The sequence below is a fragment of the Centruroides vittatus genome, unplaced genomic scaffold, assembly GCF_030686945.1.
Source record: "Centruroides vittatus isolate TY-2023 unplaced genomic scaffold, ASM3068694v2 scaffold_2802, whole genome shotgun sequence".
In the NCBI taxonomy this organism is placed as follows: Eukaryota; Metazoa; Arthropoda; class Arachnida; order Scorpiones; family Buthidae; genus Centruroides; species Centruroides vittatus.
The window spans coordinates 2,293,942-2,317,449 of NW_027122693.1; the positions used below are offsets into that span (position 1 = coordinate 2,293,942).

Consider the following 23,508-nt stretch of genomic DNA (forward strand, 5'->3'; position numbering starts at 1 on the left):
ATGAATAGGAATGAAATAAAAATTAGTCAGTCTGGTCAAGAACACAGATAATTACTTCTTATTCATTTCTATTGAACATTATATATGACTTAAGTTTCATGAAAGCACACCGAGTGAACACTGAGTGACACCACTGAACATTGGTTGTTGGTCGTGGGTTCGCGCCTCTCCAACGGACTGGCTACGTGGAGTTTTCCGAGTTTCCTTCAGGTGTTTAACATTTAAATAGAGGTCAGTTTTTATAGGAAGTATTCCCAGAGGAATCTTCTCTTTGGCAGATCGCCCAAGTGTTGCATTTCCTTATTCCATCAAGTTCTTTTGTTACATCTTATTTGAATTTGTATTAAGCATCTTATAAATTTTTCATTACGGTAATTTCTATTATAAAATGATTTTCAAGGATAAATTGTATTGTTGTAGGATCTGCCCAAACAATGAATTTTACGTTTTTAGATGCAATTTATTTATTTATTTTCATAAACCTTCATTAATCTTTAAAAGTGTTGTTAGAATCATGGCATATAACAAACATCAAAATATATTGTATTAGATGGTGATCTAAAAGTTAAATAATCAGGTCATTTTTGAAATACTTCCGCGATTTCTGAGCGTGTCAAAGCGCTATTTTGAACAGTGTTTGCGTAGTTTGTAAATAATAAAGCATTTGAATTTGGGCCACTCCGTATGAAGTACAGAGAGGCACAGAAGGCTTGAATCAATGGCATATGGGCTATCTGCTAAGGGGAATGCCTTTCGGAAGGACTTTCTACGGTAACCTGGCCCCTATTTTGGTATTAGACACGTGAAGAAAATCAAGAACATTCTACGTGACAGTCTGTTGGTCAGGTGCGAACCTGTGATCAACTACCAGCGCTCAGTGGTTTTATTCATTCAGCCACTGCTGGGTCAGAAAAGGATTTGTTTATTTCATAGATGGATCATTGCGTGAGTGTTTATTATCAATTATCAATGCTAATTGTTTTCAAATGTATATTTTAAAATCAATTATAATTTATTTCCGCTAGGAAATGTGAATATAAAATTTAATTTAAAAAAGTAAAGCAATATTTATATTTACATGCGTTAAAATTTTAATAGTAAAAATTTACGGACAGCAGTATCATGAAATTAAATGTGACTGACGTTTATGCATGACGATGTCCAAATCACGTATTGCTGCAATAGTTGTTTGAAATATCGGTGTTCGAACCGATAGATTAAAACATTTTTCACGTTCTTGGCTAAAGATTGAAATGGCCCAAGGTCGAACAGAGAAAATATGATTTAAAAAGCCTTTAGGTAGCTTGTTTAAAATGGTGCTTTATCATGCAAAAACATTTGCAAGATAGTTACCACAACAGTTCAGAAGAGAATGTAAACAAGTGAGTGAATGACTTGTGGTCAGGGAGAACGGCAGGTGAAAATGGTGGCATTGTGATTCCCATAGAAAGTCCTCCCGTTGACATATCTCCCACGTGTTGCATTGCCGTATTCCATCGAACCAAACCTTTTCTTTCTTTATTACAGGGTGGCCAAAAGTTATTTAACCAGAGTAAAGGTCGAACTTCTGCCTTCCTCTGCTGGAAAGAGACATTTCGAGAATTTGCTGCCGATGGCACACAACAGTTCTGCATATCTGAAAGACCAAATTACAGATTTGGAAAGTTATAGCTTGTATTTTCTATCATTTGATTAGACAGCTTCGATGAAAAACATCTTAGCTCGGTGGCATTGGGAACTTCTGAAACGTCCTTATCTGAAATTATATGGAAATAACGGGAGAGTGTTTCCCAATATTTCCTTATAATTTCGATCTTTTTTGTAAGGTGAAGGAACCAGTTTGTGAGCAACATCGTGTGCAATGGGTCGCAACAGTGGCAGACGTCAATAGAAGAAAATCTGTTGCTGATATCGAACGTCTTCCAAAATTATGACAATCGGTCTCACTAATGGATAGAGGCTATATTGAAGAAACGTTAATAACATGTACCCAATTTTCTCACTGCTAAAATTTCAATCCTCGTATATATTTACTGAATAATTTTTCACGAGGAGCCATGTAAGGATTCTCTGGAAAATTACCGTTGAGGATTGATTCAACTTAAAGTTGCGTTAAATGATTCCTATTTCTTTCATTTGCTTTTTAAATTTGTAAAGTTACGACGACAAATAAGACAAAAATTAATTAGTTTTATCGCAGTAAAAATAATTACTATCGCTTTGTAAATACCTTTATCATATACACTCACATTTGTGGCTATAGAAACTTTAAAAATAACTAGGTGATAGATTGATTAAGGTTTCATCCGTATACTGTATTATCTATGTAATACAAGAATTTACGTTTACTTATTATACATATACATTTACATATATCTTTGTAAAAACTTTCCGCCCTGTTGGTACCAAGAGGGCTCTTTTTTTAGCATGCCCATTACGGATTCGTCCAAGCCACAAGAGGCAGCCAGGGATAAGGCACGGGGCCCTACATATCCAGATGGATAACTCCACGAAAAGTTCTTGGAATTTTTCGATCCGTTCGTATTCGATTTCGGATCCTCCAGAGCGGAAGGTCGCCACCTTAACTGCTCAGCCAAATTGGGGTTTACTTCTGTATATATGGATGTTTATGTGTGTGGGAGCAGTTTTTGTTCATCCATTTTGAAGCTTGATAACTCCTGTATCTTTTGTCGAAAGTTTCTGAAATTTTGCAGGGAAGTTTGCGTATTAGGGGCCGGGAATGTTAAATTCTTTAGCCGGGAAAATTAAGCAACTCGTTGCTGAATTTTTATTAAATATTAATGCAATACATTTAATTAGCAAGTTTATATTTGTTATTATAATAATTACATTTTCATTATACAGTAGAGCATCGATTATCCGACTTAATTGGGGACGGGTTGGTCGGATAACTGAAAAGTCGGATAATCGAAAAATATGAAAAAATACATTATTAGTATAGTGTATTAGGCCTGGTTTAAATACTAGCCTCCCTTTCATGGTCGAGCCAGTGCTGCCAGCTAAAACATGCAAAAATTTAACAAAAATAATATTAAAGTAGCCAAAATATAACCAAATATTGTAGCGCCACATCACTAGCGGACATTTGAATTTTCCGGATAACCGATAAGTCTGTTAATCGGGGTCGGATAATCGATGCTATACTGTATTTTGTAAATTAAATCATTAAATTTGTAACAGATATGAAATTAAGATTATTATTAATTTATTATTTATAATAAATTTTTAAACTTATAAACATTGCTTAATAGTGATTTGAATTATAATTATTTTTCTGCAATTTTTCAATGGTTGTTTGGAAGTTATATACTTATAGAATTGGGAACATTTTTAGGGTGTAAAATAGTGTAAGGATGTTTTAAATTGACGTTTCTCTCTTCAATTTTCTTCCCAATTTCAGCTAAATCTTTCTTAAATCTATAAAATACCATTCAAATTTATTATTTAAAGATACTTCTTAATTTTAATTATTTTAAAATATAGTGAATTAAAATGCTTACTTCCGAATAGCTTCAACATCTGCAGGGTCATATAAGTATTGAATATCGAAGTTTCCAAGAGAATTAGTTCCACGAAAACTTAATACAGAAGTTATTGTCATTATATCCAAAGTGACAGAACGATCAGGTAGATGTTCAATTATATCTTCTTCTGTTAATGGTGTCTGAAATTTTTTATTCTTATTTTTAAGAATTACACGAACTTATTAAAAATACAGAAACACAAACATAATACAACTTACTTTATCACGTGGCGGATCGCCATACAGACTCATGGGGTAATTTGGAACAAAACCATATTCATCATATTGTAAGAAATTAGCTGCAGCATGACTAATGCTACAGATACTAATAATTGATGCGAGTAATTCAACGATTTCGTCGATTTTAGAAAATCCATTATCATTTCCTGGTATGCCCTGCAATGTGTTATAATCACGTTACATTTTATAACTTCGTAATTGTTGGATACGTTATTAGTTACTGAAAATTAATGAATTAGCGCGATACACAAGCACATTGTAGGCCAATCACAATACGCCATTACAGGCAGCCTGATCCTCAATAGTGAGGAATGAGGAATGACGTCTCCATTTGTATTGCCCATGACAATACCATAGAAAGTCTGGGAGGCATCCCCCTTGGCACACACCATCCATGTGTTGTGTTGTATTGTGGAGAATCTGGAGAAGTCTCAAATCTGGATTCCTCATGATATACTTGGCCATGTGGCATGTATCAAAGAACCAAAGAATTCGCGTGATAAGTGTACTAATGATATCGCGTTGCTTTCATTGTATGAATTAATGTTAATTAATAAGAATTTTATTAAAATGTCCCATTAAAATATGAAGATTTTAGGTTTTTAATGTACAAACCTGCAATCCAACTCCACCATTTGATTTATCTTTTACTAATTCTTCTCTCCATTGTTGTAATTCCCAATCTTTGGTAATGTCTTCGGGATCTTCTATAAATTATAATTATCTTAACATTTAATTTTTTTTAATAAATAAACGATAATATTTATTATTATAATTTACTGTAATAATGGCTGATGACATCATTGACATATTTTCTAATTGCATTATATAGAGCCACTGTGTCATCTCTGAATGGATAATTTGGAAGTATATTTGAATCCAGTACCTGCAAAGGATAAAAATTTTTAATTTTAGGATATTTAATCTAAACTATTATTAAATGGTTTGGAAACAGTTATTTCTCTCTCTAAATTACAACGCAGGATCCAAAATTTTGGCTACAAAATTGAAAAAATAATGTAAATAATCGGTTTATTACAGGATTTTTTAAAATAATACAACTAGATATTTTATTTTATTAATTTTTTTATTCTTGAAATTATAACACCGATGTGCTGTTTTCTCAATTTGCCTATGCGAAAAATGACGTTCGATCTACAAAATATTTATAAATTTTAAACAAAAAAGAAACAAATATTTCTGATAGCCACATGGCTAATGTGGCAAAGGCATTGTTCTGTCATCGAGGGAATCCGCCAGTAACAGAGTGGACACTGAACATTGATTTTGCTGGTCGCGAGTTGGTGACCCTTGAACGAGCTGGCCACGTGGAGTTTTCCGGGTGTCTATCGCCTAAATAGGTCCAGTTTTCCGTAGAAAGTTCTTCCGCGGAATGCATCCCCTCGACAGATCGCTGATTTTTATACATAGGTGATTTGGCCAAGATATAATATATATAAAAGGAGAGATGATGTATATAGGATGATGTCAAAAACCTCCTGGTGTAGACGAGACAAAGTATTAATTAATCGTTTTCTTGCATTTATTTGACTAATTACTTTTATTTTCAGACTCTACAACCACCAATTTCTTTCTCATTCTGGGTTACAGAAACTGAAAGTAATTAGTAATTAGTAATTTTCGAGTTAAAGATGTTAATGGATGTGTCTTTTTAATTATGTCATTAAACTATGAATATTATTTAAATTATTCGCAGCACTAAATTATTATTTGCCTGATAAGTTAAGTGACAAACGATGAGACTGCCACTAAATAAATAAATTAATAAATAAAATGGAGTGCTGCAACTGCGTGTTATTGTTAGATAATTGATTTTTGTAAATTTATGAAGATCAGTCTTAATATTTCTGTTTCCACAACATAAAATTAAACGAGAAATATCAATATAAGACGGTTCCACGAAGAAAAAAAAGACTAATACGTACACCCCTGTTAGAAAATTCTTTAGGAATATTTCCATTTGCATCCATCTTCCACTCTTTCAAACTAAAAGAACAAAAAGTATTTAAAATATTCGACAAAACTTTGAAGTATTATTTTAAAATGATACCTCTTTTCAACTAATTGTATTACTCCTTCACGTTTGACTGACATTGTCCTATCAATCCATCCTCCGGGAGATATTATTGTTTCTATAGCCAATCTTAAAATTTGAATTTGTAATTATTAGAAATATAATATAATAAACTATTTTTAATGATTTAATATGTAACTTTAAAGATATTCAGTTTTATTATCGATGGATCAGTGGATGATGACCATTTAAACTTTCTGGTTCAAATTCTTCTACTGTGAAATTGTTTAAGATTCTTCCTGCTGGATATTTTAATTTAAGCATATTTTTAACTCTGTTTCGATTATATTGAAGTTACTTTTATAAAAATTTTCAGCGAGCAAATCCTCGTTGTTTGCTTTCTCTTTATTTACAGAATGAATTTTGATAACCATTGCAATGGATCGACTAATAGAAAAAATCGGGAATTTAGTAATTTTTGTCTAAAAGCATATTTTATTGTGCTAAAATTATTTAGTTTTTGTATTACTTTGATTTTCTAGATCCTAAAAATTGATATGCTTTAATCACAATACGTAGTGGATAAGATCGTACAGGTTAGGATGCTCTGAAGGGTCTTGCTTATTCAGTTGTATTAAAGCCACACCAATTGTATCATTTGGTTGTAATTGCACCAGTTATATCAATGGGCAGTTATAATGTATCAGTTGGTTCGGTGGCACATTGCTTGGTAAATCACCAGGCAATGCCTCTATTGATTTTAAAAATATATTTTAAGTTTAGCTACTGTCTTTTTATTTTTTTAAATTAGTAATATTAAAATAATTTTTTCGTTAAAAGAAGTAATAGTTATTCATGATTCTTGTAGTTCTTGATTCAAATTTCAATAAATTCTCATTTCTTTCCGGTAATTTTATGTCTCCAGTCGATTTTTCACTAAATAGAAATACAGTAGATCCCCTATAACACGGTAGATACGTTCCGTGTTATATGAATCCGTGTTGAACAAGTCACTTGAATACATGAGCCAATCACAACCCCCACGTGTGCAGTTTAGGGGTTACGGCTGTTTGAAAGGTTTTCTTCCATAAAATTAATCGATTCTAGACTAATTTGACTCAACATTTCCAAATCACGTATAATTTTTTGGGAATAATCCATATAAACTATGCTATAAACAAAAAATTGTAGTATTACTTACCGAGTGTGCACCGTTCGACGACGCCTTGCTTAACCGCTATTGGTCCAGATTCGACCAATCCTGTCGCGACACGAGTCGGCGATGACGTTTTACCGTGTTATACGAGTCTCTTTTAGCGTGTTATACGAACCCGATCGCAATTTTTTAGCCGTGTTATACGAATCCGTGTTATATGAACCCGTGTTATAGGGGTCTACTGTATTATTGAATTTGTAAAGAAGGTTTTCCACATAAGATATACAAATATATGTCTTTTGTCAACTCTTTTAACATTTATAAATAAATTTCAATGTAAAACATTCTAGTTTCTGACATGAATTAAACAATAATTATTGCAGGTTGTTCAACATAATATTGTTTGCTTCGAATCGTTCACAACAGTTCTGCTAACATTAAAAGAAACATCGTTAAAATTTTTAAATGCGTAAAATAATATTATTAAGTAAAAAATTGTTTAAAAATTTACATACTTATTAATGGCTATTACGTTAAAGAAATGAGGAGCCAATAATTTGAAAATCGGGTGAGAAGGCGAAAGATTACGATGAGTGCATATTGCTATTCCTTCCGCTAAGAAATGCGTAAAGCCTAATATAAAATTATTAAAAAATTTCATTTTAAATTCTAATATTTAAAGAAAATTTATATAAATATAAAAGTATGAACACAAAGAACATTAAAACACATTTACGAATGAAAGCCCAAAACGTAAAACACATACTTATTAAAAATTTCAAGTTCTGAACACTTAAATATCTAAAATAGTAATGAATAATTCAAAAATTGGAAGTGAGACACTGCAATCGGATGAATTTCATACCTAAATGGGTACATGATTCGTGGTACATGACTTCAGCATGATTAAAATACATTTTGACCAAGAGCCAAGTATATGGAGGATCTGCTGGAGTAAACACCTACAAAGTAGAGAGGTATAAAATATATATTACTAAAATAATTAATATGAACACCGATTTTTTGATTACATTACGAAGTTTAAAATCGTGGATAGTATTGAGTTATGGACAGAAATACCATAAATCAAAATGTCAGAAATATAAAATAAGGAAATAAAATTGTTATTGTAATCTTTCGTATTGAATCAACTGATAATTAATATTATGGATAGATCGTAAGTAGATCAAATCCTGAATCCTCATCGTAAGAAATCATGTTCATACATTAATTTCATGTTTTAACTTTTATACTGACATTAGTGCTAATTAACTGGTGTATTAATTTATCCTCTATCAACCTCCTAAGAATATTGTGGTGTTCCTTCTCGGAGCAATGATTGTCAGACTTTTGTTCTCCACAGATTTAGGATGCTGTATGGTTGTTTGATTCCTTGAAACCAACCATCAAAGGAAGCACGTGCCTGGCAATGTAGATTTTGCAATGAAGCTGTTTTACTTTTGTAACGATCATTTGGGCCAGTAATTGGTACACCTTCAGAGCGTTTTGAATTAAACCGTTTGTACAGGTGTTACATTTAATTCGGCCAAGTTTGGTTGTTTTAGACGCATCTTTGTCTCCTTATGTTTTGTAGGTTCTTTACTTTCGGCTACATGTGACGACAGCTTTTCTTTTTTCTTTTTTATGTCATAGATTGACGACTTGATTTTAAATTCTTTCATAATTTGCTACCAGTTTTCACCTTCTTGCAGTTATCTGATTATTTATACTTTTGTTGTAACGCTCGTTTTCTTTTTTCGTCTTTGCCCCTCTTTTATTCTCTTAAGGAAACCTCTGAGGATCTCCCAAACGACTTGCTTGGCTGTGGAGGAAGTTAATTTTATAGACACTGCCGTGTAGTAGTAGTGAGGATCGGTTAATTGTCGAAATCTCAGGTTTCGACAATTAATCGAGAGGACCCTCGTCCAATTGTGAGCTTGGCCGAATCCTTAATGGACTTGCTACACGATATAATGCACAATAGCATATTGCACAATCTATTGTCACGATAAACAATTGCTGATGCTACTATATCTTATACTTTTTTAAAATTGCACGATTAATTTCGAACTTAACCATTAAACTCACTGGATTATCGGATCCTTTTTCTTGAAATAATTGAATAGCAATGGGCAGAATATTGTCGTTATCGTCCAGATAAAATAACGCCATAGGCTTACACACCTAGTACAAAAATATATTTTAAGTAGATAATTAAAATAATATAAAAAGCAAATTTATAAATTATTTTATAATTACAACATGATTTTCAGCAGTATAAATATTTTCTAATATTTTTAAATCAATGATGAATATTCGTTTTTTTTCCATCGATTCTTCTAGACTCGATCCATTAAGAAATGCTTCAACCATAGATGATTCGATACCAAAACTTGAAACAATTTTGTATTTTTCGATATTAAGTATTTTAATAGAATAAATATTAATTTAACTATAAAATTAAAAAAAAACTCACTTTTCTGGTATTTTATCACAAAGTTTCAGCAAATTAGGGTTTACACCTTGGGTTCTTTGTAATCCAAACCAATAATCTTCCATCCATTTTTCTAAAGACTATTAGTAGAAATTATTTAAGCAAATAATTAGAATTTTATAACAATAAAAATTTAATAAAGTGATAAATATGGATTCTGATCAATTGATGTTAGATATAACATCCTTGAAGATAAGCGATGGGGTTTCACCATAGAATATGGTTCAAATATTTGGCCATTACTTCATGTTCATTGATAAGTTTTTGATAATGTACAGATAATTTACTGAAATCGATTTTAATCTAGTATCGAGTGTGGATAAGATTGAAAAAGTTAATGATTTAAGACAATGCAACCCTTGGGCAATCTTCCGAGAGGAATGCCTCCCCGGAGGACTTTCTATGAGAAATTCGTCTCCATTTAAGTGTTAGAAAATCCGGAAAACTCCACGTGGGAAGAACATTGATCAGGTGCACCCGCGACCAACTGTCAGAATTCATTTGTTGGTCACTCCAAGAACAAGCGTAGGATAACGGAAATACGCCATTCATGTAAGACACTAAATTATACAGCGCGCAACGTTGTACGCATTATTGCATACACTATTGCATGCTGAAGCAATTCATTGTAGTTTTTCTCTTTTTTTTCATTTTTATGAAGTATGAAATTGGTTTTCTGAGCATCCTGAGAGAGAAGGAAAGAGAAAACTCGCATACCATATTCAAACGATTTCGTTTAGGTTAATTAATCACAAGAAAAAATGAACTAAAATATAAAAAAACTAATTTTTACAACTATCAAATTAAAAAAATCCACCAACAAGTTATCTAACTTTTCCGGCTGTTATGAGGTCTTATTTAAGAAATAACTTTTATATTATTAATCATAATAAATAAAATTGTATGTGGCGCCATTTGTTATATCATTTTTTTTTATAAACATTTTTTTATGTTATTAGTTATTATAAAATGACAAAAAAAATTAATTTCGAGGGTAGTGTTGAGTTTTATAAAAAAATTTTAAATGCCAATAATGAGTAAAATCTTTATTAAATCCGATCTTTCTCAAGATATTACACATGAACCCCTTCTATCTCTCCATCACCTCGACCTTTAACCACCAAAATTTAATAGCATCAATGCTTTTTATATATAAGTTACCATACCAAATTTTATTTCTTAATCTTTATCCTATCCTGAGATATTAAAGACACCAAAACACACACATCGTCACTCCCCGTACACATCTACTGAATTTTTCCCATTTTTAAAATTTTTTGAGTTCAGGGGATCTCAAAACATGGTGATTTGCAAAATCCTCGGTGGATCAAATTTGACACGATTCCAATAGTTTCCCTTATTATATATACACAACATTCAGGAAAGTAAAAGCCCATGAAAATTAAGAATACTTACGTGCGGTGTATCTAAGATATTAAGAGGATGCTTAAATATATTTTCATAATCTTCTAATGAATCCCATCTTCCAGTAGTTGCATCAATTACAACAGTTCCCATTTTCGATTTAATAGATTGTGCCGTAATTTCGAACTGAAAAATATTTAAATATTTAACATTTCCATAAGTACATCAAACAGTATTTAAAGATAAAAACAGGTTAAATTACTTTGTCTTCGTAGGTAAATTTTTCATTATCCGGAATTGTTTTGATCTAAATAAATAAAGGTTTCGTTACAATTGTAATTAACTATTAAATTCTAATTTAGTATATTTTCAGACTGAAGTGATAGTAAATGGAAGAGGTCTATGAGGCCTAAAAAGCCTATTGTATGGGGACGAATGGATACCAAGGAGGCATATGCACATTAGCGCTTTTTAGCTTCTTGAGTCCAAGGCAAATTTAAATTATAGAACCCCATGTACAGGTACAGTGTTGACTTCAGACATTTTTTTTCGAGAGAATGTTTTGAGGAAATATTTTCTTATAAAAGATTAGTTTGGGGCCCCAGAACCAATCTTTTATAAGAAAATATTTTCTCAAAAAGGCACTAACGGGGAACCAGACATTTGCCTTTTTTGCCCACGGATAACGCGCCATTGCGTATGCAGTAAATTCTGCCCGTCTACTTGAATATCTGTAGAGAGTAATTGAAGTTTCTCCAAGCACTGACAGACAGATTTACTGGGGCAGTCATCTGAGAGTCCCAGCTGATGTCCCGGAAATCCAGGGATTTGATCAAAGGAGCCGTACATTGGGGAACGTGCCCCCTTTTTGTCTCGGTTCCCCTTTTTCTAATCCCCAAGGGGACACAAACAACGGAAAATTCGTACTTCTAGCCTATTCAGCAAATATAAAGAAACTACAGTTTATGCACGATATTTGTCCATTAACCCATGCAACTTTGTCGTATGTTGACAAAACCCCATTCCTTGTTTTCAAAATCAAGGTAGCTCTGCCATTTTGTTGGAGCGCTGATTCGACGTTGAATCATAGAGTTTGAAGCTTCTTGCGTGATATTCGATGCCCTTTTTATATCCTGTGCCCTCTTTTTTCATAGTCTGCGGGCGCCGCTAGATTCGATCCAGGATTCTCAAGCCGGATGCACACATGCGGCGCGGCAAGGAAAAGCGGCAGAATGACGTCATTTTTTTCTCGCCGCAGAAGTCGACTTTGTGCCGCTTTTCTCGTGCCGCAAAAGTTGGTTGAATTTTATCTTTTGCGCCGCCAAGACGCGTTTCTATCAGCCAATAACAGTTTGTTTGGTAGTCACGTGAGAAAATACAATCACGTGGTATTTTAATGGCGGGGAAGTTCGACACGGTTAACGGAGATAACTAATATCAGAATAAAAAGGAAAGAATAATAAATTTAACACAAATTCTACACAAATAATCATATATAATTTAATTCAAAGAACAACCTGATCTTACTCGAAATAGTATTTTTTATCGAGAGATCTTAATGGAGGAATAAGCGTATTTTGTACACCAGTTCTTTCTCGATCCAAGAAAATATCTCTAATCTAAAATCTTCGTTCGATTCTTCGACAAAATCTTCTAGCTAAATAAAGCAAACCGTAGAAAACAAAATTTGTAAACACGTGGGTAGGGACAGTGTCGGTATCGTTCGCCATCTTGAATACTGAACGCATGCGCCGAAATGTAAGCGGATTGCCACTTGTGTGGTTGTGTTGCCACGCGGCGAAAATGCCGCATGTGTGCATCCTCTTTCATGTTACATCCAGTAGAATTTAAAATAGATAATTTAATAAAAATTAAATGCGTTACTTGATAATTTTTCATCAAATTAGATATAAAAATTATTAATTGATTAAATTAATATATTTAATTAAAATTTAATGTAAATAACGCTAACCTGTACGGGACCACCCTCAACATAAACTTCATATTGATAGATTTCCTTTTTCTTCTGAAGTTCCTTTAATCTCTGTTCTTTGTGGGGATCAGATTGAGGTAGAAAGCAATCGTACTTCTTTAACCTGTATTTTGTATCATCTTCGATCCATCTATGGACTGGAAAGATTATTTCTTTTCCCTCGTCTTCTATAACAATTTTCTCCAGGTACCACGTATCGTTGGATTTGCGGGAATCCTTACGTATCTGTATGGTATTGATGCTTTCAAAGCTATCATCTACTGATACTCGAAATGTATCCGTTCTTCTTCTTTCAAAATCATCTCTCCACCATTTGTCTAATGAAAATTCTTCGCTTCTTCTTCCATCTTCGTTTTCTATCGATAAGTAAACGTAAGCATCTGTTCCTGCTCCTACGTAAACACCTGTCGTTACCTTTACGGTTAATTGTTTTCTGTAATAAAAACAGGCTTTTAAAGAAAAAAGTTTACCCATTTTCCAAATACTGTCGAACCTCTAAACGGCGGACATTATTATATTTTCGTCAGTGGCCATTCTTCAGAGGTCTATTTAGTACATCATGTTCAAATAAAGAAAGGAGATTATAAAGACATAAAGTGAATATTAAGTGATGTCATCACTCATTTATAATATTTAAAGAATTAAAGCTAAATTTTCTTTACTGTATGAGGGTTAAACTTGATAAATTTTCTCTGAAATAATCAATGAATTGGAAACTGGGAAACCGGGAATTGATTGTTGACTCCCCAAGCAGAAAGACAAAGTTTTACTGCACACCCAGCTGATCGATAATCGACTGACGAATTGCAATCGCTACTAAATAAATACGAACTTAACTATATGTTAAATGTCTGTATATAAAGTAATATATTTTACTTATTATACAAGATAGTAGTCAACTTTAATATATAGATTTTATTAAACTAAAAGAAAAGGAAATTATCAGTTACCTTACAGAATTTTTGAAATAAACTGACCATTAAAGCCGTAGAATTGATTATAATTATAATGCTCTTGTAATTAATAATTATAATAAAGCGAAGTAAATGATAAAAACGTACTTATTTTATAGAATTCTCTTTGTAATTTATAAGAAGCTGATATAAAATCATAAATAAACGAACTGACGGCCCAGGCGGTTATGGATTGAACCACCACTATGGGGAATCCATGATCGGATCTGGGGGTCAAAAACCCCAGAAATTTTTCTATAAGGTGGTCTATTTGGATATGTCATACCACGTGTCTCACCAATCGCTTACCTCAGCCTGCCCAAACCCAGGATTTGGTCATACTCACAATGTCCAGAACCAAACCGAAAACTCCCTTTTAGTGCTTACAGGGAGGATTTCATTTAAAACTAACGAAGGTACTCGGCGTTACATGAAATTACTATAGAATATTTAAAAGATGCTATTATTTAACCGTTGAAATTTAGCGAATTGTTTCAAAACAGACATTCTTAAGATCGGTTCACACAATGTATTTGTTCAGCACAACACATTTCAGTATAGCAACAAGTATTTCGGGACAACAAATGTACGTGTTTGTTCGCATGGCTACAGAGTCTACTTCTGCTGTTCTGGAAGAATATTGCAATTCAACAATTAATAGGATAAAGATGTTTGTAGAACGTAACCACGATGCCGGGCTACAAGTTTCAATCATATTTTTAATTAATTTAATTTAAAATATATGCTCTCGGTTTTAGTAGTGTGTTGCCCCTGTACGTCATACATTTCCTGGTAACAGTAGAGTCACGCTGGTCATCTATCTAACTCCATTCTTGAGATTAATGAAGTACAGACAGACGAACCCTAGTGGAAATTTATAGGTCTGCAATTTGAAAATTGCAGCCCAAATACGTATATAAAAATTTATATTGGTCATTTCATGGAGTTGTCTTGTCAAAGAGGGTGACGAAAATATAATAGATACAGAGTAGTGTATATAATACTATCCGATAATAATACATAGTATTCTACAGAATGGGTGGAAATTAACCAGGCGTTGAGAAATATCTATAATTTTTGTAGTAATAATGCAACAATAATCAAATTTATGTATGCATGTACAACAGTCACAGTCAATGGAATTTTATAATTCCTCGATGATCAGTGACAGAGAGGCCGTACACGCTGTGTTAAAATAAAGATGGCCGACCGCTTTCCTGTTCGGGAGTGAGCGCAGATTGCTGCACTCTATGAGGTGTGGAAATCAATGGTTGCTTTGCAAAAATGGTGGCGTACGGTGAAGAGACGTCATTCTTCCGGAAACAACCAAGGGTTATCATAGAAAGCTAAAATGATCACAGGTTCGGTTGGAGAAGCACAAGAAATTGCGGCAATTACAGATATATATAATGTACATATATTCAATACATATATTATATATCCGTATTTTTATTTAATAAGATGCATTTAAATAATCTTCATCGTCTTTGCCTCAGAAGTATAGAAACTGTAGCGATTTCTCAATGCCTAGTTACTTTTCACCCATCATGCGGCGTACACAGGCTACTGTGTTGCCTGTGTATCAGGTTGCACGGTGTATCAAAAAGTAGTATTTGAGTCTATATCCTACATATATAAAATATAATTTTAAAATAAATATAAAACTAAATTACAACATACGAAGACTTATTAAATTACGAGTAAAATTATTACTTATTAACTTACTTATTTACTTTAGACATATTGTAAATGCGGAAACTTCAAATATTTATTTCTGTGTGTAGGTTTTTATATAGAAACTAAATTTTGTAATATTGCATCAGTTAATTACGACATATGATTCACTAAAAAGATATTACTTAATTTACTAAAAATAATTATCAATTGCGTCAATTTAGTACATGAAAAAATTTAGAAACCGAAATTGTGTAATTTGTTCCTATAATGATGAACTTCCTTAAAAATTTACTTTATGCTATTTGTCAAAATTCCAAATAGCAAATAATTAATGGACGGATGGCCCGGGCATTCAAGGCATTTGCCTACCGTTTTAGGGATCCAGAATCGAATCCAGGACACATCCATGGAAAACTGAGGTTACCATGGAAATTTTCCTACGAGGCACTTCCTAGGAATCAGGAAAGCTATTGTTTTGAGCTAATTCATCAGCCGTCATTGATAATTTTTATGGTCGTGTATGCTATACCGAACACATACAATAGTAAAGAAACTATTAATGGTTTTTCTGTGCCATTTTTTCCTGATTTGCTTTATGATTCTTAAAGCTTGCAAGCCATGGATGAAGATTTAGGAATTTACTTTAATCAACAATGAATGAATATATATCAAATGTTATTCACTGAATGTGTATCCAATTACTAGTGCCAATCATACAATATACAGATTCCATCAGATTACCGTCAGAGAAAACAAGCTTACAAGTTCAAATACGTAATTGTTGAATGTAAAACATATTGAATATTATTTCTTTATATAAAATAGAATTATAAAGTATTATTTTTATTCTCTATTCAATGCAAAATAGGATATAGAATATCAAGTGTAACACGATTGACGATTGGACGCTTCAAGTGAATCTATAAAACCGTATATGCAAAATACACGTCAATAATTGTAATATTTTTAATATTGTAAATAGTAAAAGCAATAATAATGATATTACAATTACTTTATATTCTAAAATTGGTGTACTGTACAGTACATTTTCCTGATTCATTAAACAGCAATTCGTCTTGTCGCGTGCCAATTTCACGCGTGACACCACAGATTACTTCTATAAAAACTATTCATAACTTAGTTGAAAAAGGATTAATCTAAGTAGTTGGAATTAAATAACTGTATTTAACGCAATAATTATAAAACTTTTAATTATGAAATTATTTGAATTTTATATAAAACATAACCTATTTAACAGTACAGTTTCTGTATTACTCAATCAGTAATTTGCAATATGTAATATTCATTTAATAGCAGCAAATTATTGATTAATACAGGAACTATACTGTTAAATAGGTCATAGTACTGTTAAATAGTACTGTCTTATGGGTAATGAGAGAAGTGACCATACAAAAATTTCTAAGAATTCGAGCGAACTCGAACCCGAATTCTCCGGACTGACAGGCTGATATTGTAATTTTAGAATTGACAAAGTATCTTTTACACATTGGATAGAAAAAACAAAGGGTTTTCTTAAGAAACGACTTCGTCGTATTGATTATATTAAATTAATGGGACAAGACAGTAAAACAAAGACGATCTGCCGTGGAGGGTTCCTTTCTATGAAAAACTGGTCCTAGTTAGGTGTTAGATACGTGCAATTTTGAATTTATTTTCATATTATGAATATAATTTTAATGGAAATAATTTGTCTCAATCGATCTTCAATTTTATGTGAATTGTTCAAAAATAAAATAAAAACTTTTGTCAAATTTTTATTTTGTTTTTAATTTTAATTATTTATGTTAAATTTAATTAAACCAGTTTCAAAATTACAAAATAGGAAGTATGTAAGGAAGGAAGATAACGATGAAATATTAAATTTTTAAACTAGGACACGGTTTTCTGTATTTTCGGCAAAGCAAAGTACCATTTGTACTCAAGCCCTATAAAACACCAAAGCCTCTAAATCCGTCCTTGCCTCAGCTGACCCCTTCTGGGATCAACAGAGGCAAGGCGGATTTAGAGGGATTATGCAAGGTGCAGCTTCATCCTCTTCTGGGAGTTTTCCCTAGTAAAGTTCAGGTAGTAAAAAATTTACTAAGGAGTATTGTTTCCTTTCTGCATCGCATTTAGAGTTTTGGAACCGCTGTTGAGCAGGGTTCCTGTTTTGGTTAAGATCTCACATTTAAGCATATTTGTTACAATCATTTTAATTGCATTTCTTGTCACTACATAATTGATTTTCGTACAATTAATTACATAAAATTAAATAGCTCAATAAAAAAATATATTATTCCTTTACATTTATATTAATTTAGATTTATTATAGAATTATTTTCTAAAATATCCATTCTAGAAATTATTCTAGAAATACATTCGTGGATAATTTACATGGAAAGTAGCTAAATAAGCAAACCAATAGCGTACTCCGTTTTATTTGAAACGAAGAATGCCATTGGCTCGCTTACTTATCTTCTTGCCACCTCCTAGAAGCACCCCAAGTTTCATCAAAATGAACTAATATCCATTTTTACATTGTAATGAAACAATTTATTTTATTAATAAACTTTTCTAAAAATAATATTTTCCAATTTTTCTTTTGGTTTTAATTAAAAAAAATATTATTTGGCTATATTTATATTTCGTCATAATTTCTTCCTCCATATTTAAGTATTGATTTAATTGTTAGTCAATTCTATTGCCATAATGGGCTGTTTCCGTTGTAGTAGTCGTTTTTGCGTGAATTTAGCTGGAGTTATTACAATTGTAAGTTGATATTTTGTTGTCGTAATTTTAAAAGTTAATTTATAGAATAATTTAAAAAATAATTTCAGATAGAAAGTGTACTTGGTATAACCTGGAATATATTCGCTATTGTTATCATTCGGAAACCATACTTGTCCTTTGGTTATGAAATATTGGATAAAATAGTTGAAGATTTTTCGTCTGTAGAAGATAAAATTAGTAAAAATTTAATTTAATTTATGAAATTTTAATAAATTTCTTTTGTTAACTTATATTACTTTCAGTTGTTTACAGACTATTGTTGTTCAGCGCCATATTGAATGGAGTGTGGTGTGCTGCTTCGGTGTTTTTATTAATAGGGAACAAGGTAATTATTAATATTAATTATTAAAAGCATATTAATAATCTCGATAGAATATTTCATATTCTATTGTATTATAAATTGCTTTATCGGTGGCATCATAATTGAGTTTGAAAATGACTTATTTTAACATTTATTCGTAAATATCATGTTGCAGTGGTAGTGTGCCATTTATAAAATTTAAATTTTGGGTTGACCTGTTAATGATCTTGTGTGATATTCAGTTTTTATATTTAGTGATGAATATAATATACTAGAATTATTCCTCTAATATTTAAAACACTATGTAATAGGTATAAGAATAGTCCTAATTAAATCAAATTGATTGTACAATATTTCACAGAATGTGCTTAACTCATTTTTTGTAAATTTTTCAGTCAGAAATTCTTCTAATTTCAAAAATGGTAATAGAATATTGCTTCTTAGAGTAGATAAAAATGCATACATTTCTAGATACTTGGTGGTGTACTGTACATTTCTATAGATCGGGTTCTTAACCTTATTGTTCCGTGCACCCCTTTTTCATCAGGTGACTGTCACGTATCCTTTCTTGGAATAATGTTGTTAAATGCATAATATATATGTATTTTAATAGTAATAATAATAATTTTAATTATGTTAAGAATAAATATGTGAAATTGTTAATTGTTACTTATCGAATCCCACGGACTCCTGATTAAGAACCACTGCTATAGATGATATTGCTAAAATACTTTGCTACACAGAATTAGAAGCCCACCAGTAGCCATCATAAAGCAATTATATTAAGCGGTGTTTAGTAATTTATTTAATGTTCCAAGCTTGAACTTGTTGAAAAGTTCAATAATTTAACAATATTGCTAGTGTCTAGAATCGATTACAATGAAAATGAATATACTTAATTATATCTTACTATTATTATTAACTCCAATACCTAGTGAAGCTCTTATGAAAAGGAATCATTTAATAAGTTCTTTATTTTTTTTTCATAATTTTATAGTTGAAATCAATATGCTTAATTACTCAATGGATAATCACAATGACACTGGTTTTCCTTGGGAATGCGTCGGCAACAATATATTTCGGTTACAAAGCATCGGTAAAAAGAATTTTTTATAGAATTAATATATTTTTAGATTTGAAAAATTTTAATTAAAACTAAATTTTAAATCCCTCCTTTTCCAGGTCGACGTAAAGATGTCAGGATATCCATTTTTAGAAGTTTTATCTATAATACATAGAGATAGTATCTACATTACCATCATCTCTATTGTATCGTTATTACTGGATATCTTCAACACTTGGTGAAATCTCGATTCTTCATGCAACCTAATAATTAATATATGTTTAAATATATTTGGTGTCTCGTGGTTCATATATAGAATTTTTTTTTAAAATGATAGTAATTTAAAATTCCAGCGTTTATCTTTTATTATATTAATTTATTATCAACTGATTTTATAATAGAAACTGTTCTGTTGCATTAATAATATAATTTATTAAAATTTGTACTAATTTTCAGAGAGAACTAATGTGTGTTTGTTACACTCTGTTACTCAGAGCGCTTGCTTACGAAGGTCGCAACTAGAAACAATGTTAAATACTGAGTGCAATCGACACACAGCATAGATGCACCATATCTCAAAGCGTGTTGAATTGGTTTTAAAGCATAGTCTATTTATTTATATAGTAATAATCTCTTTCTATTATTAAGTAAAAAATGGGTCTGTAATTTATCTCTAATGTGTCAGAATAAACTACGCACTTATTTTACTTTGCCACAGATTGTGCACGCACAGATACGGATATTTTTATATATAATTTAATACGCAGTGCATAGTCAATTCCTCGGGTCAATATATACTATAAAACTCGTTATGCAGGGATCGGCCTGGAGGGCTCTCTTATGGCGACTCATAAGACACTTTATTGGCGATAGCAATGATTCTGAAAAATATTAATAATTATTGCTTTTACTTTTCTCTAAAGAGAAATGTTTTTTAAAAATTTATGAACAGAGCTGCTTTTTCAACTTTTAACTTGTGGAGTTTAATTCTCCCTTATTAGACTTTGATAATATGCATATTGTGTTATATTTCTCTCTCTACCACTCCTCTTTCCACAACATTCTTGTTGAATACTCGGGACGTTTTATTCATGACATTATGTTATATAATAAATTAGCGTTCATATATATAATTTATTTTGGTGATTTAATAATATATAAGTAAATGCTAATAAATATTTGGTATATATATGTCCCAAAGGTCAACCGATAAAGTTATATATTATTTTCATTCTGGTCATTTGAATTGCTTCTTGTATATTATTCGTGCCAATGCGTTTAAAGTGAGATTGGAATATTCTAGTGTTTTATATTTCAATTATGGATGAGATAGTCGGGGTTACTTTTTGAAGGGAGAGAAGAACAGAGACCCACGGCTTATTGTAATTTCAATAAGAATCCTGCCATGTATATTATGAAATTCCACCAAATAACTTTACACATGACTCAGCATGAGTGCTCCCGATTCTACAACAGTAATTCTTTAGTGTTAATGTATCAATATTCTCGATTAACTACTATCATAGAGTTTGCGCCACAACATCTGGGTGAAAACAGATGATTATATTTCACTAGAGTATTAAATATCAAGTGAGATTTTTTGGGTGCTAGTGATAATATTGATATAATATTCTAATCTATTTATCAGTGTGGATTTTCTAACCACGAGTTGCACAGTGATGAAGATAGTTTAATGATGGAACATACTCGTGCTAGTGTACTGAATATAGTATTAGAAAATGAGGTGTTATGGGTCTATATCACATTAAAAAAAATTTTAAATTCTTGAATACCTCCGCGTTTTCTAACCGATAATTGTGGCTGTCTTCCTCACAATCATTCTGCCTATACCTCACTGTTTAGACTATTAACGGCTATTTAATATCTACATAATATACTGATTTTATCCAAATAAACAAATAGATTGCTCTCATGCCAAATTTGATGATGGTTAAGTTAAAGAATGTGTGTTGCTCGTATAATTATATTTTAAGAGAGTGTGATAATTGCATTTTTATATATTAATACTTACCTAATACCAAACAGCTTTTTAGATATTTTTATATTGCGTGAAGGTGATTCAATGGTGTGCGTTCACTATACAGATTATATATCTATTACCGACGTTTATATCCTGTGTGTCTAAATATCGTGAACACGCTTTGATTATTTATAATATGTGAAGTTTATTTTAATATATGCTCACAGACGAATGACCTCACCTCAATATTAAATTCTAATACCCGTGAGACCTTAATTGATACGGTTATATTAAATGTCTTGAGTGCTATATTTATACATGTGTAACTCTTTTTGCCGTAGGAACTTTGTAGTTGATAAAGATCCGCTCACTACCTGAAGCGAAATCTGGAAGACTCCCTCGCTGTCTCCAATACACAAACTAATTCAGTATAATTTATTAGGCTGGTGAGGGAATGCGTCATATTTACATATAGTGCCCCAGAGGTGAGAATAACAAGCAGATATCTTCTTTGAGAAATTTTTATTCTCTCTCAAACAACACCATTAAAGAAGAATTAGTTCACCTGTCCACAAGGTTCTTATCACCACAGCGTTCTGTGAGTGAGTGAGTCGAAAATAACTATGATATTTGTGTATGTTATGGCCTTAATGGGGTTATTGATATGTTCTTTAATATAACGAAAGTTCCATTGTTTGTAAGAAGGCTTGTCCGGCAGCTATTTACATTTTAGTTAGGCCACCTTTTCAACTGGTGTTAGCGTTTTGAGTCGTGTAAGTGCTACCTAAAAAGGCCATTTGGTCGTTTCTGCAGGATACTACTTATGCTCTCAGAATCATTACGCTTGGCAAAACCTAGAAATATATATAACATTGCTATTCATATTTTTAGCGTCTTGAAAATTAGGTCTGTCACTTGAATTTTGAGTTCTCTATATATCTGTAGTCCAACATTTTGTGTCTCAAAATAGTGCTAAATTGAAATGGTGCACTACTGAATCATTGTTCTTTTCATATCTCGCTCAGTTCAATACCTTAAATATGACCCATAATAATGCACTTGTGTTTTGTTAAGGTTAATGCTTATAGAAACGATTTTTACTCATCTACGAATTATATCCGAGTATAATATATACCTTATCAATTCATATTGGAAGTTTATCTCTCACGCGATTTAGAACAGAATACAGATCTCCATATGGTGTCTCGAAGTTAACCATCGGTTTAATTCTAATTTTACCGTTGCGTTGACTTAAATGTTAGATCTGACTTGCCTACTTTCGTCGTCTTTTCTCTGCTATTATTCTTATTAAATATTTCATCTTTTATTGGAAGAACACACTGATTATTGTACATGCATCAAGCAATGCTTATTACAGAGCATTATGGTTACAAATATTTTAGAACAAAATCTGAAAACACGATCCATTACTTCTTAAACTGCGATTGAAATAAGTAAGAAATCGTACATAAAATTATATCGACGATTCATTCATTCGATGACTCGTTTATTAAATTGACCATCAAGATAATCTCTAAGAACCCCAGGCCCACGAGAGTTCGAAAAATAAATCGACCAAACACTCACCACTGGGCTGTTCAATTAGAATTTCCCGAGTTTCCTTTACGTGTCTACTACTAAATTGGGCCATTTTTCAATAGCATATCCACTCTATAGACAATTTGCAATCCAACCGTTATAAAAATTTCAAGAAGAAAACGTTTCGACTTTTTGAGTATATTTCCAAAGTTTCTGAACGTATGATGGTCTCTGTTCAATTCGACAAAAAATTTGACGAATAGAACGTTTCGACTTTTTGAGTATATTTCCAAAGTTTCTGAACGTATGATGGTCTCTGTTCAATTCGACAAAAAATTTCACGAATAGAACGTTTCGACTTTTTGAGTATATTTCCA

General features: G+C 31.8%; 2 protein-coding genes across 2 annotated transcripts; one reads left to right on the top strand and one right to left on the bottom strand.

The window, feature by feature from the left end:
• Window positions 1-4,553: 4,553 nt before the first annotated feature.
• On the bottom strand, window positions 4,554-13,301 carry LOC136987859 (polyunsaturated fatty acid 5-lipoxygenase-like). Its single transcript, XM_067285609.1, has 11 exons — window positions 12,807-13,301; window positions 11,097-11,141; window positions 10,886-11,020; window positions 9,452-9,549; window positions 9,235-9,367; window positions 9,064-9,159; window positions 7,841-7,937; window positions 7,491-7,608; window positions 5,856-5,948; window positions 5,731-5,791; window positions 4,554-4,670 (listed from the first exon to the last, which is right to left on the bottom strand). Exons 1-11 carry the CDS (start codon window positions 13,299-13,301, stop codon window positions 4,554-4,556), a joined length of 1,488 nt encoding a protein of 495 aa, XP_067141710.1.
• A 4,677-nt stretch (window positions 13,302-17,978) lies between these two features.
• LOC136987860 (uncharacterized) lies at window positions 17,979-19,853 on the top strand. Its single transcript, XM_067285610.1, has 6 exons — window positions 17,979-17,997; window positions 18,150-18,226; window positions 18,295-18,424; window positions 18,490-18,572; window positions 19,546-19,644; window positions 19,731-19,853. Exons 2-6 carry the CDS (start codon window positions 18,167-18,169, stop codon window positions 19,851-19,853), a joined length of 495 nt encoding a protein of 164 aa, XP_067141711.1. The 5' UTR covers window positions 17,979-17,997; window positions 18,150-18,166.
• The last annotated feature ends 3,655 nt before the right edge of the window (window positions 19,854-23,508 follow it).

Bases quoted from the DNA above. Each gene is read 5' to 3' on its own strand.
- LOC136987859 (XM_067285609.1), bottom strand. From the start codon at position 13,301: ATGGGTAAACTTTTTTCTTTAAAAGCCTGTTTTTATTACAGAAAACAA. The intron at 11,021-11,096 runs GTAATTTAACCT...AATATTTTTCAG, and splicing joins AATTTACCTACGAAGACAAA to TTCGAAATTACGGCACAATC. The intron at 9,160-9,234 runs GTAATTATAAAA...TTTTTGTACTAG, and splicing joins ATACTGCTGAAAATCATGTT to GTGTGTAAGCCTATGGCGTT.
- LOC136987860 (XM_067285610.1), top strand. From the start codon at position 18,167: ATGGGCTGTTTCCGTTGTAGTAGTCGTTTTTGCGTGAATTTAGCTGGA. The intron at 18,573-19,545 runs GTAATTATTAAT...ATAATTTTATAG, and splicing joins TTTTATTAATAGGGAACAAG to TTGAAATCAATATGCTTAAT. The intron at 19,645-19,730 runs GTAAAAAGAATT...CTCCTTTTCCAG, and splicing joins ATTTCGGTTACAAAGCATCG to GTCGACGTAAAGATGTCAGG.